Source organism: Bubalus kerabau, chromosome 10 (genome assembly GCF_029407905.1).
Source record: "Bubalus kerabau isolate K-KA32 ecotype Philippines breed swamp buffalo chromosome 10, PCC_UOA_SB_1v2, whole genome shotgun sequence".
Taxonomy (NCBI): domain Eukaryota; kingdom Metazoa; phylum Chordata; class Mammalia; order Artiodactyla; family Bovidae; genus Bubalus; species Bubalus kerabau.
Window position 1 is genome coordinate 42,500,220 of NC_073633.1, and position 15,593 is coordinate 42,515,812.

At 42.9% G+C, this 15,593-nt stretch overlaps 1 protein-coding gene across 2 annotated transcripts in view; it reads right to left on the reverse strand.

Annotated features, from left to right (window-relative positions):
• The window catches only part of VPS39 (VPS39 subunit of HOPS complex), a 45,428-nt gene that overhangs the window by 18,370 nt on the left and 11,465 nt on the right, over positions 1–15,593 (reverse strand). For both annotated transcript variants that reach the window (XR_008699161.1, XM_055537471.1), the window contains exons 3-8: positions 9,992–10,056; positions 9,658–9,700; positions 8,163–8,257; positions 7,102–7,200; positions 6,411–6,503; positions 3,820–4,003 (exon numbers count right to left, since the gene is read on the reverse strand). Coding sequence is in view for 1 of the 2 variants with exons in the window: in XM_055537471.1 (XP_055393446.1) it covers positions 3,820–4,003; positions 6,411–6,503; positions 7,102–7,200; positions 8,163–8,257; positions 9,658–9,700; positions 9,992–10,056 (579 nt within the window). In the remaining variant the exon portion in view is untranslated. The remainder of the gene's footprint in view (positions 1–3,819; positions 4,004–6,410; positions 6,504–7,101; positions 7,201–8,162; positions 8,258–9,657; positions 9,701–9,991; positions 10,057–15,593) is intronic.

A 15,593-nucleotide genomic window follows, 5' to 3' on the forward strand; every position in this document is an offset into this window, starting at 1 on the left:
ACTTTGGCCACCTCATGCGAAGAGTTGACTCATTGGAAAAGACTCTGATGCTGGGAGGGATTGGGGGCAGGAGGAGAAGGGGATGACAGAGGATGAGATGGCTGGATGGCATCACTGACTCGATGGACGTAAGTCTGAGTGAACTCCGGGAGTTGGTGATGGACAGGGAGGCCTGGCGTGCTGCAATTCATGGGGTCACAAAGAGTCGGTCACGACTGAGCAACTGAACTGAACTGAACTAGATGGCATAATTATTATATAAAAATTTAACTTCAAAGAATATATCTATAAGAATAGCTTCTTGGTGTGATTAACTTGCTATAAATTTATTTTCTTGTCATTTACTTTCAGATAAAAGGCCTTTCATATTATACATGCTATTCATACTCTAAATGAATAGTACAATAAAAGTTCAAAACCAGAAAAGAACTCAAAAATGAAGAAACTGAGGCCTAGTAATTCCTTCATCAGTTCAAATGCTACTGTTGTTATTATGCTGATATCTTTCATCTCACCAAAAAACAGAATTAAATAACATATTTTCTTTTTTTAACGCTGGCCTCATCTTAAAAAGCTATTACAATTTTCAGCAATTATCCTTCAAATAAAAAATAAATAAAAATTTTTAAAAAGCTGTTATTTTTTTTCATGTTAATTTATGTAACTATGTAAAACTTCTGTCCTTTTAAAATCTGGCCTACTTTAATAGGGTCTAATTTAACAAAAGAAGCAATCTATCATAGAAACCCTTTTGGTTGTCACATTATGTCATTCATTCAGAGATGGTCTGAATCTGAGTCATCAAACATGGCAGACTGGTTGGCATCCAGAAGGCACGTGATGAAGGGTGGTCAACAACAGTGATTCTTCTGACAGCAACCATTTACTAAGAGGCTAGGATGTTTCAGGCACTGCTCATAGGGAACCAAGACATGAGCACAGAGCTCACAGAGCTCCCACAGGAACAGAGGAGACAGACAACTCATTGCATCCAGTGGGACATGCAGCTCGCACGACAGAGAAACCCGAAGGGATGGTAGGAGCGCCCAGGGGGAAGTGACTAATTCCGCCTGTGGGTCGGAGAAGACCTCTGAGAGGAAGTGCCACTGAGCAGGGGACTTGTCATATGAGCAGGATGCTGCTGGGCAAAGAAAGGAAGAGGCAACAACCAGACGAAAGCACAGGAATGGGGAGTCTTTTCCAAATGACTGGAGCAATTAGGAAGGAAATCCAAAAAGCAGGGGATATATGTCTACATATGCAATTCGAGTTGGGAAAGAATCTGCCTGCAATGCAGGAGACCTGGGTTCGATTCCAGGGTTGGGAAGATCCCCTGGAGAAGGAAACGGCAACCCACTCCAGTACTCTTGCTTCTTGCCTGGAGAATCTCATGAACAGAGGAACCTGGCAGGCTACAGTCCAGGGGGTTGCAAGAGTCGGACATGACAGCGACTAAACCACCACCATGGCTGATTCACTTTACTGTACAACAGAAACTAACACAACACTGTACAGCAACTACATGACAATAAAAATTAAAATTAATTAATAAGATAGTACAATAAAAAAGAATGACTGGAGCCAGGGTACAGGAGTGAAGAGGAGAGCAGAAATACAATCCAAGTTTAAAATGGACTCCGTTCAGGATGAACGGAGAAATATGTACGTCAACATATATATATACTATCAGGTGTAAGATGGATGATAGCCGGTGAGAAGCTGCTGTGAAGCACAGGGAACCCAGTCTGGCACTCTGTGATGACCTGGAGGGAAGGGATGGGGGGAAGAGGTGGAGGGAATATACGTATAATTAAGGCTGATTTGCCTTGTGTATGGCACAAATCAATATAAAAATTAAAAAGAAACAAAAAAACATGTACTCTATTCAGGAAGCTAAGTCTTCTTCCTGTTGAAGGGTATTCTCTCACCCTACCTAGGAAGAATGTCCCCTCCCTGCTCATGTTAAGCCCCTAAACTTGTGAATATACATAACCTTTTTGTTGTTTGGTCACTATGTCGTATCTGACTCTTTGTGATTCCATGAACTACAGCATGCCAGGCTTTCCTGTCTGTCACCTATCCCAGAGTTTGCTCTAACTCATGTCCATTGAGTCAGTGATGCTCTCCAACCATCTCATCCTCTGTCTTCCCCTTCTCTTCTTGCCCTTGATCTTTACTAGCATCAGGGTCTTTTCAAATGAGTTGGCTCTTTGCATCAGGTGGCCAAAGTGTTGAAGCTTCAGCATCAGTCCTTTCAGCGAGTCCCATAAAATACTGACCTTTTGCTTTATCTTCCTTCTGGTCTGTTCATCTCTAGTCAGCACCAGAATAACCGCTGATGCTTTTATGAATTCTATCATTTAGAAATCTACTGGCCTCTTGGACCTGCGTGTGGACCCCGAACAACTGGCCCCCTCCTCATCTGTCCATAATCTACCCCACCTGTTCCATCAGGTCAGTTTCTGGATATCTGCTCACAAACTAGCATGTCTTCTGCATTTCTGCTCATTTTTTTCTGCTTAAAATGAAAGAAATTTTCCTTCAAGCTAGATCTTAAACTCCCTGCCTGGTCTAGTCCAATTTTAACAAAACTTCTTACTAACTGAACAGTGAACTTCCCCTTTCTCAACTACCAAATCTCAACTCATCCGATTTAATACCTGAAGCAGGGTTTCATTTTGTCTCTTTTCGCAAGATGTAATCCTGGCCTCCTGAGCTAGGGCCCTTAAAGACAGCAGGCTGGTATGCCCCTCCACAGCAGTAACTAAAATATTTAATATTCACTCTCCCAACTAAAATGAATTGCTGCGAGCGCGGTCGTGGGCTTCCAGGCAGTATCACTGCATAGTGCTGGGAGCCTGAGGCAGGCGTAGGAGCAGAAACACCTGATGTGTGGGGTAGACATACTTTGAATACAATCTGTGGCCTCTAAGCTACAAAAACAAAAGCAGCAATAACCACCACATCAAAAACCTTTTAATGCTGTTATACATACCATAGGACTAAATAATTTCCAATAGTTTACAAGCTTAGTCAATTTGGCAGCGGACAAAATAAAACCATTAAAAAAAGAAGGCAGGGTTCCCTGGGGGCTCAGTGGTAAAGAATCTGCTTGCCAATGCAGGAGACATGGGTTCAATCTCTGGTCCAGGAAGATCTGACATGCTGTGAAGCAAATACACCCGTATGTTACAGCTACTGACCCTGTGCTCTAGAGCCTGGGAACCACAACTACTGAAGCCTCTGGACCTAGAGACCCTGCTCTGCAACAAGAGAAGCCATGGAAATGAGAAGTCCACGCACAACTAGAGAATAGCTCCCGCTTGCTGCAACTAGAGAAAGAAAAAAAGCCTGCATAGCAGAGAAGCCCCAGCACGACCAAAAATAAAAAATTAATAAAAATTTTTTAATGAAGGTAAAAGAAAAGGAAGTAAAAGATAAAAATAGCAGTAGACAATCACTTCCTAAAATGTGCAATTCTGTCTACATTTTCCCCCCTTTAGTCAGAAGTTGGCAAAACCCAACTTCCTACAAAAGCCACAACAGTCTCCTTGTTTTGCGGCGGGGCCACACCGTGTAGCATGTGGGACCTTAGCTCTCCGACTGGAGATCAAACCTGTGTCCCCTGCAGCAGAAGCACGGAAGTCCCCAGAATATCCCATTTTTAATAACCCAGAAACACTTTTCTACTTACAAGAAGGGGAACTGAGAGCAAGTGACGCTGGAAACCAGGCTGCTAAAGCTCTGAGTGGAGCCCCAATCTGCGAGAGTGGCATGGCCCCAGCCCAAAGTGGGAAACAGCAGCCATGCAGGTCTTACCCATGGCCACTGGGATGTCTGTCCAGTTCAGGGCACACTTCTGCGTGCAGATCCCCTCCTCATTGAGCACCACGGTGAGATCATCCTGACCCACAGCTACTTTTCCATCCGCCAGAGGTGCAACTAAGGGTTCCAGCTGTTTTCCTGTTGGGAAGAGCTCTTTGTTGGCCCCCTTTCCATCCACCTACAGGAAGACACAAGTGAGTCACCCAGCATTCTCCAGCCAGAGGCATGAACAAGGAGGGACAGCCTAGAAAAATCAAGTTAAAACCCCAAACCTACAGAGGCCAATAATAGTCCTTATTTGGCATAAAGATATATTATAGTCTGTTATGACAATTTTTGAACCAGTTCTTTTTTTCTCTAACATGGAGACAAGCATCTAGCTCGGCAGCTAACAGTGTCAAGTGCTAAAGTAATTGGAACTCTCATACGATGCTGGTGAGAACACAAAATGGTATAGTAGCTTTGGCTGTTGGCTTCTTATAAAATTAAATATACGCTTACCATGGGACCCGACAATACCATTCCTAGGCATTTGCTCAGGAGAACTGAAAAACCCATGTTTACATAAAAATCTGTGTGCAAATGTTTATAGTGGCTTTGTTTATAATGGCTAAAAATTGTAAACAACTTTGTCCTTCCATACAATGGAAGTCATAAGAATATACTGACCCACACACAACACAGATGGATGCCAACTGCATTATGCTAAGTGAAAGAAGCCAGGCTCAAAAGGCTACATACTGTATGATACTATTTATAAGACATTCTGGAAAAGGCAAACTATAAGAGAAGAATAGATCAGTGGTGACTAGAGGTGGGGGTGTGGGAGGAAGGCTGACGTCAGAGGGAGAGCATGAGGAAATTTCTTGGGGTGAAGGAACTGTTCTGAATTTTTTTTTTTTGGCGTCAAGGTATGCAGGATCTTAGTCACTCCCTCGATCAAGGATTGAACCTGAACCCCCTGCAGTGGAAGCGTGAAGCCCTAACCACTGGGCAACCAGGGAAGTCCCCAGTTCTGAACCTTGATTGTGGTGGTAGTTATACAACTCTAGGCATCTGCCAAAACTCAGAACCACATATGCAAAAGGATGTTACTGTATGTAAATAAAGGAAGTAGTTTTGAATAAACTGGTCCTAAAGCAAGATTCCTCACCCTCAAAACACTCCACTCTCTCAAGAAGGAGACCGCACACCTAAGGCAGTCAGAGGAATGAGAGCCCTCCTCCAACTTCGGCTCCGGTCCCCCAGCCCCCACAGACTCCTCCCCGGAGCCTGTCTGCCCAGGTGCTATATACTGAGTTACAAAGCACTAACTCACCTGGTGGTGGCGGTTTAGTCACTAAGTCATGTCTGACTCTTGCAACCCCGTGGACTATAGCCTGACAGGCTCCTCTGTCCATGGGATTTCCCAGGCAAGAATACTGGAGTAGGTGGTCATTCCCTTCTCCAGGGGATCTTCCCAACCCAGGGATAGAATCCACATATCCTGTATTGCAGGCAGATTCTTTACCATCTGAGCCACCAGAGAAGCCCAATAACTACCTAGGAGCTTGCAGTTCTGATGCTGATAAAATGAGGCCAGCCCAAGAACATAAATATGGAATGAATACATTTACTAGATAAACAATGAAGAGCGAACACAGCCGAAGTAGGGAAGTAGGAGGTGGGGAGAATCTAGGATTGATTGCCAAGTCTAGATTACGAGAGGGGTATGAAGATAAGGAATTTATATTATTCTATAAAATGAACAGTATACCAACCTGGTCTACATACATATGCACACTGGAGAGAAAAAAACCAGTGTTGTGGATATTTACCACTTAGGTTAAGAGAAAAAGCAGGTTACAAAACAATGTGTATAAAATGATATTTTTTGTAAGCAGGGAAGATGCCCATTACTAAAAGGTTAACAGTGAGTGGGAGAATTATAGATGACTTACACTTCCTTTACTGTCCTTATCTATTTTCTTATTTTCTATAATAAAAACAAAAGGCTTCCGAAATTTAAAAAAAAAAATGAAAACAATTTTTACAACAAATATACTGTAAGATTTGGGGAGGCAAGAAACTCAAAGTCTCAAAATACTTAAGTTACTATTAAAATCAGGGCGTTTCCTGGTGGTCTAGTTGTTAGGATTCAGTGCTTTCTCTGCTATGGTTTGGGTTCAATCACTGGTTGGGGAACTGAGGTCCTGCAAACCAGGCAATGCAGCCAAAATTTTTAAAAAACTAAAATTAGTATATAATTCCTAACACGGAAGCCTCAAGATAGCAGCCCATGCTAATGCTACTGGACAGAGCCAAGCAGTCCTAATTATCTAGATACAGCATGTGGATAATTCATTATGTAGAGAACTGAGAGTTGATGCTGTCTGGCTTAAGACACACAGACATCTTATTTGCAAAAGACGTTTACAGCATGAAAAAGAACCAAACATACAAACATAAACCCCGTTACGGCAAAACTCTACCTAACGCAGTCTCTGTCCCTGCAGTTCAGAAGCCTATAATCATCTCTCCCAGGTAAATTCACAGTCAACTTCCCCAAAGTAAACTGATGATATTTGCAAAATGGTAAGGTTTACCCTTATTAGGTAGTAGTCTCTCTTGAAGCCCACACAGATTGAATTTTCGCACCATGCCATGGACTTGGGCACATCCGGTACACTAAAGTCCCCCTGGAGAAAAAGAGCAAGTGTTCAACTGGAAAGATGTTAAAGGGGAAAAAAAATAGGTGACCTTCCTGTTATTCTACTCCTATTTTGTAAAATCACCCTCACCCTCCTCTGAATACAATTCTGTAAGCACAAGACCAGGAAAGCACCCATAATAAAATATGAAACCCATGAAATGGACAAGGTGCATTTAAGAAGGCTGGTGCACTGGGATAACCCAGAGGGATAGTATGGGGAGGGAGGTGGGAGGGGGGTTCAGAATGGGGAACACGTGTACACCTGTGGCAGATTCATGTTGATGTATGGCAAAACCAATACAATATTGTAATTAGCCTCTAATTAAAATAAAAAAAGGTGAAAACCCATTTTGATATAAATTAATCTGTAGAGATGTAGGGCTGTGCTTCCCTTGCCTCTGAAGACCAGGAGACTCTGACAAATGTGCACGAGTAACTCTTAGGTATTCAGAGCAGAGCATTCATCTGGGGAGAACACTGGGTTCCTGGGCTTCAAAGGAACTGAACAGCCAATCTTTCAAGCTGTGGGTCAACTTAGCAGCAGCTCCAACCCAACCCGCAGACCAGGTAACCGTGGACTTTACCTGCAACTCATGAAATTCCCTGTCTTTCCAGAAATAGAGCTGCAGCTTCTTTTTCACGGCCACACACATCCGCAACACCTCCTCCCCAGTCTCTGTGTGCTGGGAAGAGACACCCAGAGCAGATGAGGATGCGTACACTGATGACTCCAGAACTCGGCGGCGACTGATTCAGAGATTTTCTGCCTTGAAATGGCTACTCATCTGAACATTCCTGTCATACAAACTCACGCTGCCAGAGAAGCTGAGCACAGCGCACACCATTCTCTCAAGATAGACTCACACCCAGCGTGCTGAGGAGCGTGTCCTCCCCATGGGCTGCTAGTGAGAGACACCGGCCCCAGCAAACCTCACAGACAGAAGTGGTTTAGAGAAGAAAATCTACACAACTGCTTCCTCCTTTTTTCCTTAAATGTTTCTTGCTCATGGCTGTCAGTACCCGCAGGGGCAGGGGTCAGCCTGTGGCAGTGACGGCAGGCCCGCTTTCAATCCTTTAAAGGAGCTGGGGTGGGGGGATAGAAAATGCCTACATAAAACAAACAGCGCAGTGTCAGTGTAGACCATAAGTGCTAATAAGTGATCAAAGCTGAGTTAGAAGGGTGAGGCAGACTGTGAAGAAGCTAAGAATGATGAGCTGGCAAAAATCAGGAGAAATGTCTTTTCTAAACAGCGAAAACTCCCTAACAAAGTTAGGGAAGACTACAATGATACATTTAAAACATGAGTCAATTAATGCCACAGAGCTATGTTCATGTACTATCACAGTCCTGATTCCTCACTAATGGTTTGTCTATGGCAAGTGTTTTCGGTTTTGGCTAGCTGCCTCCTGAAATACAGCGGTCCGTTGCTAATTAGCACACAACCAGGGAATGCAAATATTCTAGCATCAGGTCACATACTAAGGGGGAGGTTTCTCTAATATGATCCAAAATCAAATAGTCTCTTTGGAGCCTCTGCTGAGTTTGGATATCAATATTACATTCTTCCCATCTGCTGGGAGGGATGGTGAGGAAAGGCTGTATTGATCAAAGCACAAAGTCAAATTTTATCTTCCTTGCACTTACCTGAAGGTCACATGTGAACAATGATGCTCCCTTTGCCTTGGAAACCGTAGTGATTTGTTGAAATGTCAACAGGTCATGGACGTAAATATTATTTTCTGTTTGGTAGGAGATAAAAACACCACTATAAATTATCACAATTCTCTAGGATAGCCAACTTCAAGACAAAAAAAAAAAAAAAAGAACTAAATGGCAAATGTTGGTTCAAGACATTATCTTCAGTTTCACTAACATGACTTATTCTGGTCCATGAACAGGTAAAAAAAAACAGGTAAGAGGTCACTTAGTCTTCTAAACTTGGATATTTTGTTTCTTTCAATTTGGGCTAGCTTGAATAAAAGAGCTCTTTAATTTCCAAACAGCACTCTTACACTTGGTCTTTCTCAAATCTGGAAACTCTGGATGTAATATTTGTACAAGAAATTCCTTTTAAAACTATTCACGTTAGGAAGTTCCAATAAGAGAAAGGAAACACCCTATGGATTCTGTAAAAACACATGGCGAGAATTTTTTTTCCTAGCAAAGCAAGCACAATAATTTCACTTGGGCCTTCTAGCTAGTTTTAGGTATTTTAAATGTTTCTCTCTTGACTAGAAACTAAGTTTAAAAGGATTCTACTATTCAGGCCCTGGGCTGAACAAACAGCATGAGGCAAGTTTCTTCTGCTTGTCAAGAAAAGGTCTTACTGGCCATCTCCCATGAAACTGTGGCTTTTCAAACAAGGCCTTGAATAGTCTGGCCCTGATCTCTCACCTGTCTCTAGCCACTCTCCACCATATACCTGAAGTTTGGCCACATCTCAGGGCCTTTGCTGAAGCTGTCTCCTCTGCCTTTAATGCTCTGCCGACCTCTGTCTTCCTGCTGAAATTCTAATCACCCAATAGACACTGCTGCCCCTCCTGTTATTAGGACCCTGCACTTTTTATAAATTTTCATTGGATCCTGTGTGCCTGCATGCTCAGTTGCTTAGCGTGTCTGACTCTTTGCGACCCCATGGACTGTAGCCTGCCAGACTCCTCTGTCCATGGGATTCTCCAGGCAAGAATACTTGAGTGGGTTGTCATGCCCTCCTCCAAGGGATCTTCCCAACCCAGGGATCAAACCTGGGTCTCCTGCATTGCAGGTAGATTCCTTCTGCTAAGCCACTGGGGAAGCTTGATTGTAACTTATCACACTGTAATATGAGTACTTTCTGTCATTTTGGTCTCAGAATCAGAACCTAAGTTTTAAAGATGGAAACCGTGTCTCATTAAATTCCTTATCTCCAATGTCTAGAGTAAGGCACAATATATATTGAATGAATGAAACGACACTTCTTGGAGAACAGAGCTCAAGATATGGAGGATGTACCTTTACTACCTGTGTACCTTGCTGTATCTGGTGAGGAATGTGTCAGTTTCACTGTTAAATAACAACTATCAAATTAACCATGAAAAGGTTAATCAGCACAGTTTCTGTTTCTTGATACATGAAATACAAATGCAACCCCTTTTCTTACCTAACAAGCTGACCAGAATCTTAAACTGGGAGACCACATGGATCTGGAAAAGAACAAATCGTTAGATTCAGTTAAACATTTCTGACAAGGTTCAGCAAATGTTCATTTTAACTAAAACTAAAAAGGGACTAAAAAGCCAACATCAATGGCAAGGATCTGACTTATATGCAATCACAATTTCTGCTCATGAAAGAGGATTTCAGGTATGTGACGGATGGACAGATATCCCTGCAGAAACAGGAGGACAGACAGCAGAGGATTCAAAGATGAGTAAATAATTTTACCAAAGTTCTAGCTTTGATCAGGTCTCTTAGACGTCAATATCAAGACTTACCTGCTGAATCTTTTTGGAGAAGTTCTTATTGGATTTCTCTAATGTCACTTCAAACCTGTTGCAACCTATGGAAAAGAAACAAACACATTTCCAAACACAGGAATACCTATAAAAAGAACCATGACAAAAAAAAATGCTGCTCCATACTGCTCTCCTACATGAATCATAAAAAAAAAAAAAATTCCTGAAAGAACAGAAGTTGGAGATCTAAAAGAGACAGTTGTCTTTACTGAGGATAGTAAGTTGCTTTTAGCTCCAATTTTAGAACAAAGGATTTCATGCACCTCTTCCTGGCATTAGCAGAAAGGACCACACCACAGTTTACTGAAGCTGCAAGGTACTTATGAGGATTTTATCCCACATAATAGTACCTTGGCAAAGTATTTCATCAAAAGAGTGTTAAAAAGTAACAGTCAAATATGGGAGCCCAAGCAATGAATCCCAGCCCAAAGCGTTCTTAGATCTAACTAACTCCCAGCAGCTACCATATGTCCTGCATCACAAGACAGAGCAAACACCATCCTCGGAGCTAAAGCAATTTAATGCATCTACACTTACTGCCACTCTCGGGTGATGCTACACCTGCTGACACTGTTGCAAAAAAAGGGGGGGAAAAGTTATAGGCCTTAAAAACACATGAAGCCCATCTTGCTGGGGTGACCAAAATATTTAGCATCAAAAGCCACCAAAGGGTCAAAAGAATAACTATCACAGCGATAATAGCAGCTATGATTAACTAAGCAACAACTAAGTGCCAGGCTCTGGATTTTAAAATTTATGTGTATTCTCTGTGACCTCACGACCACCCCAAGAAGGAGGATTATTCCAATTTCGTCTCTGAGAGACCTGACAGGTCAAGCAGTTAGAGAGCAGCTGGTGAGAGACCGCCCAGAGGCAAACTCAGGGCTGACTTTCTGTGGAGCCTGAGTAAAGCCTGCACCCTGCCACCTGCCTCCCAGCTAGAGGAGAGACTATGTACATTGCTGACCATGCAAGTCAAGTCGGTGGAGATTCTCTGAGCAGCCACAAAGGCCCACACCACCAAAGCTGCTCTTACTTCCTCCACATGTCCCTAAGAAGAGGAGATGAAGACGGGGCCCTGAAGTTGTGGGCGATTCAGAAACCTACTCTGTATTACGTCATTACATTTCACAAGGGAAAAAAAAAATATCAACCATTACTGCTTGATAAAGAGTTCTGTATTTGAAAAGGACATTATTACCTCTAACAATTCTCTTTCTGGCAGAATTATCTAGGACACAGATTCTCACACTTTTTGATCTCAGGACCCATTCATCTTAAAAATTACTGAGGATCAAACTTCTACATGGATAACAGCTATCAGTGTTCACCATATCAGAAATTAAAACTGAGAAATTTTAAAAACATGTATTTTGGTGGGGAGGGGTGCTATCCTGCGTCTTTGTAGCTGCACAGGTTTTTCTCTAGTTGTGTTGAGTAGGGGCTATTCTCTAGTTGTGCTGTGCTGGCTTCTCATTGTGGTGGCTTCTCTTCTTGCTGAGCACAGGCTCTAGGTAGGTGGGCTTCAGTAGTCGCAATTTCCAGGCTCTAGAGTACAGGCTCAATAGTTGTGTTGCAAGGGCTTAGTTGCTCCCCAGCATGTGGGATCTTCCCAGATCAGGGACTGAATTTGTGTCTCCTGCACTGGCAGGCTGGTTCTTTACCACTGAAACACCGAGGGAAGCCCCTTAAAAACATGCATTAACTGACTTATAACAGTAATAAGTTCATTACATATTAGCATAAATAACGTATTTTTATGAATAATAACTATTTTTCCAAATTTAAAAGAAAAGCATTGTTTTACGCTTTTGTAAATTTCTTTAAGGTCTGGCAGGAGACCCCGGTTCAATTCCTGGGTTGGGAAGATCTGCTGGAGTAGGGATAGGCTACCCACTCCAGTATTCTTGGGCTTCCCTGGTGGCTCAGCTGGTAAAGAATCCACCTGCAATGTGGGAGACCTGGGTTCGATCCCTGGGTTGGGAAGATCCCCTGGAGAAGGGAAAGGCTACCCACTCCACTATTCTGGCCTCGAGAAATCCATGGACTGTATAGTCCATGGAGTCGCAAAGAGTTGGACACGACTGAGTGACTTTCACTCCACTAACATAAGATAGCTGGCTCTTACATTTGTTTCTGCATTTAATCTGTTTTGATACACTGTATGGTTGAGGTATATGACAAACATCTGTCCTCATGTGGACATGTAGTTGAAAAAGGGAGGAATAGCTTTTTAATAGCTTTTTCAGATAATTGTGGATCTTTGATGCTAGACCAAAACTTGACAAATGGAGATTCTTGCAATCTGCAATCTGAACCCTATTAATGAACTTTTCTGTTACAGTCCATTGGTGTATCTTACATTTTGAATGGCTCTTTTATTCATGCTTTGTTTAGAAAATATTGGTTCACATAGTTATGCAGATTTTCAAATGTTGACACATTTTGTTACAAGATTGAGAAAAAAAAATCATGCTTAGTGCCCCAGTCTCATCAGAAAAAGCTTTCAGTACTAAGAAGCTGTCAAGTTCATGGGGTTGGATAAAATTTTTCCACAATTCTGATTTTCTCTTGAAAGCTCTAACTTTATCATCAGTAACACTACTGCCAGTTGTTTTCTTTGAAGTGAGAGACTGTTCATTTTTGAGAAAACATCTACCAAACACCCAAATGCTCTGAAAAAACCACAATCTATCTGTTAGTCATTCTGATGCTCCATTAAATAAACGGTCAGCTCAGCTCATTACTCCCAACAATCACATGAGAACTCTTCCCTGAGATGGTCACTGGGCTGCATACCTTGCACGCAGCAGAAGTGCTTACATGTACTTCCCATTATACCACAGAGATTATTGAAGAGGTGTTCTCAACGGCAAGATATAATAAAACTAATACTTTTTACTGCCCCTCAAAGAACATGTATACTTAGTCGCTCAGTCATGTTCGACTCTTTGCAACCCCATGGACTGCAACCCGCCAGGCTCCTCTGTCCATGGGGATTCTCCAGGCAAGAATACTGGAGTGGGTTGCCATGCCCTCCTCAGTACTGGAGTGGGTTGCCATGCCCTCCTTAGTACTGGAGTGGGTTGCCATGCCCTCCTGCAGGGGATCTTCCCAACCCAGGGATCAAACCCAGGTCTCCCACATTGCAGGCAGATTCTTAACCGTCTGAGTCACCAGGGGTGAAACTGGCAAAAGAAAAAAACCACTGTGGGCATACACGGGGGAAAAATACAACTGCTAGGTCAGTGTGGTGCCACAGTTTTTTTGACACACTGTCATGAACTTGTTTTAAGGGGCAGCAGTTTTAGCTGCCACTACTTTTAGACCATCAGTGCAAATGTCAATAAATGTCAATGAAAAAATGATAGTGCTTTAGTGTTACGGTGTGAACTTAAGTTTTGACGTTGTGGATCCTCTGAAAGGATTGTGGGAAACCTCCTGGGGTCTAAAAACTGTCGATTGAAAAAAAATGCACAACCTAAAAGTTGAGAATTATATTTTATTCTGTACACTTGCTGAGGACCTCAGAAGAGCCAGGATATATAGGAGTTCAGACCGAAAACAAAACAAAACCAGGTGGTCAAACATCAAAAGAACTGCTATTTAAGAAAACCAGACTTCTCAAATTTAGTGCTTTTCTAAGTATGGGAAGATACAAGAGTCTCCTGCTACTGCTGCTAAGTCGCTACAGTCGTGTCCGACTCTGTGCGACCCCACAGACAGCAGCCCACCAGGCTCCCCCGTCCCTGGGATTCTCCAGGCAAGAACACTGGAGTGGGTTGCCATTTCCTTCTCAAATGAATGAAAGTGAAAAGTGAAAGTGAAGCTGCTCGGTCATGTCCGACCCTTAGCAACCCCAAGGACTACAGCCTACCAGGCTCCTCCATCCATGGGATTTTTCAGGCAAGAGTACTGGAGTGGGGTGCCATTGCCTTCTCCAAGTGTCTGGACTCACTGAAATCATTCCTCTGATACACACCTTAACCATTTAGGGCCAGTACACTGTTTTTCAGGCTTTCCAAGTGGTGCTAGTGGTAAAGAACTCACCTGCCGATGCAGGAGACATATGAGACGTGGGTTCGATCCCTGGGTTTGGAAGACACCCTGGAGGAGGGCATGGCAACCCACTCTAGTATTCTTGCATGGAGAATCCCATAGACAGAGGAGCCTGGCGGGCTACAGTCCAAGGGGTTGCAAAGAGTCAGAAATGATACAACTGAAGCGATTGAGCATGCAAACACATATACTGTTTTTCTCCCTTCTGGATCCCCTCAGGGTGCACAGTTTGAGGCTGCAGTTGCTGATGGCTTGAGGGTCACACATCCTTTGTTCACTGTTATGGCACATAACATTTTTCCTTCACAAGACCAAACTTTGCAAACTACTGCTCTAGGGTGAAGCATCACTGAAGTAAACATAAAATTGTTAAGACCTTAGATGAGAAGTAATCTAAAGCCTCTGTTTAAGATACCAGTAGACTGAAGTTTCTGAGTAGACTGAAGCCGAGAGATGTTTGTGAACTCACAGGATGGGGATGGCTCAGATCAGATTGGAGTCCAAGTCCCGTTCATCCCAGTCTTTCCAGGAAATCTTATTACCCACTCTGTCCCTTTCCTCAGAAAGAGTCTAGTTGAAAACTTATCAAGGTTTTGATAGGGAGAGAGTAAAGGGACAAACTAGGTAATTCAATAGTTAATCCCAGTAGGGGACTGTGAGTAAAGAAAAAAGTATGGGAGACCCCCGTGTAAATTAAAGACCATGCAAGAAAGCAGGTTTGTTTAAGCACGTGCGTGTTAAGCCGCCTCAGTCATGTCCAACTCTTTGCAACCCCATGACTGTAGCCTGCCAGGCTCCTCTGTCCAAGGGATTTTCCAGGCAAGAATATTGGAATGGGTTGCAATGTCCTCCTCCAGGGGATCTTTCTGACCCAGGGATCAAACCATGGTCTCATGTCTCCTGCATCTGCAGGCGGGTTTTTTACCACTAGCACCACCTGGGAACCACAAAATCACCCAAGAGAAACAGGAAACATGCCTCCAAACAATAAAACAATGGTGCATGAGACACACATCTTGTCCAGTGAGCTCAATGAATTAATGATTCCTAGGTCACACTTCTCTGCACATACTACAAACAAAAATATGAGGAAAAAGTGACATTATATTGAAACCTCAGATATGTTGCCATTTTTAGCATATGTTATTGCCTATTTTGTTCCCTTCTATTGCACCATGATAGTTCCAGTTTGACCACGTAGGACAAGAAAACTCCCCGACCTGGCGTGGAGGAAGAGCGGATGACGGAAGTGTGAAATCTGCTCAAGAATGAGGAAGAAGGTGGCTTTTTCCCCTCTCCCCACTTTTCCTTTGATTAGAAAACTGTAGCCCACTAAGTTCTTGAGGTACAGCACCCTCTTGCCCACCCGCTTGTAAGTCTCACAGGCGTCCTATTCTAATAAATCACTCCCTATCTATCCCTGTGCTTCTCGCTGAATTCCTTCTGTGCTGAGATATAAAGGACTGGAACTCCCAAAAAATGCCAACTAGTGGTTTTAGTTTGGAATATCTCAAATGTAGAA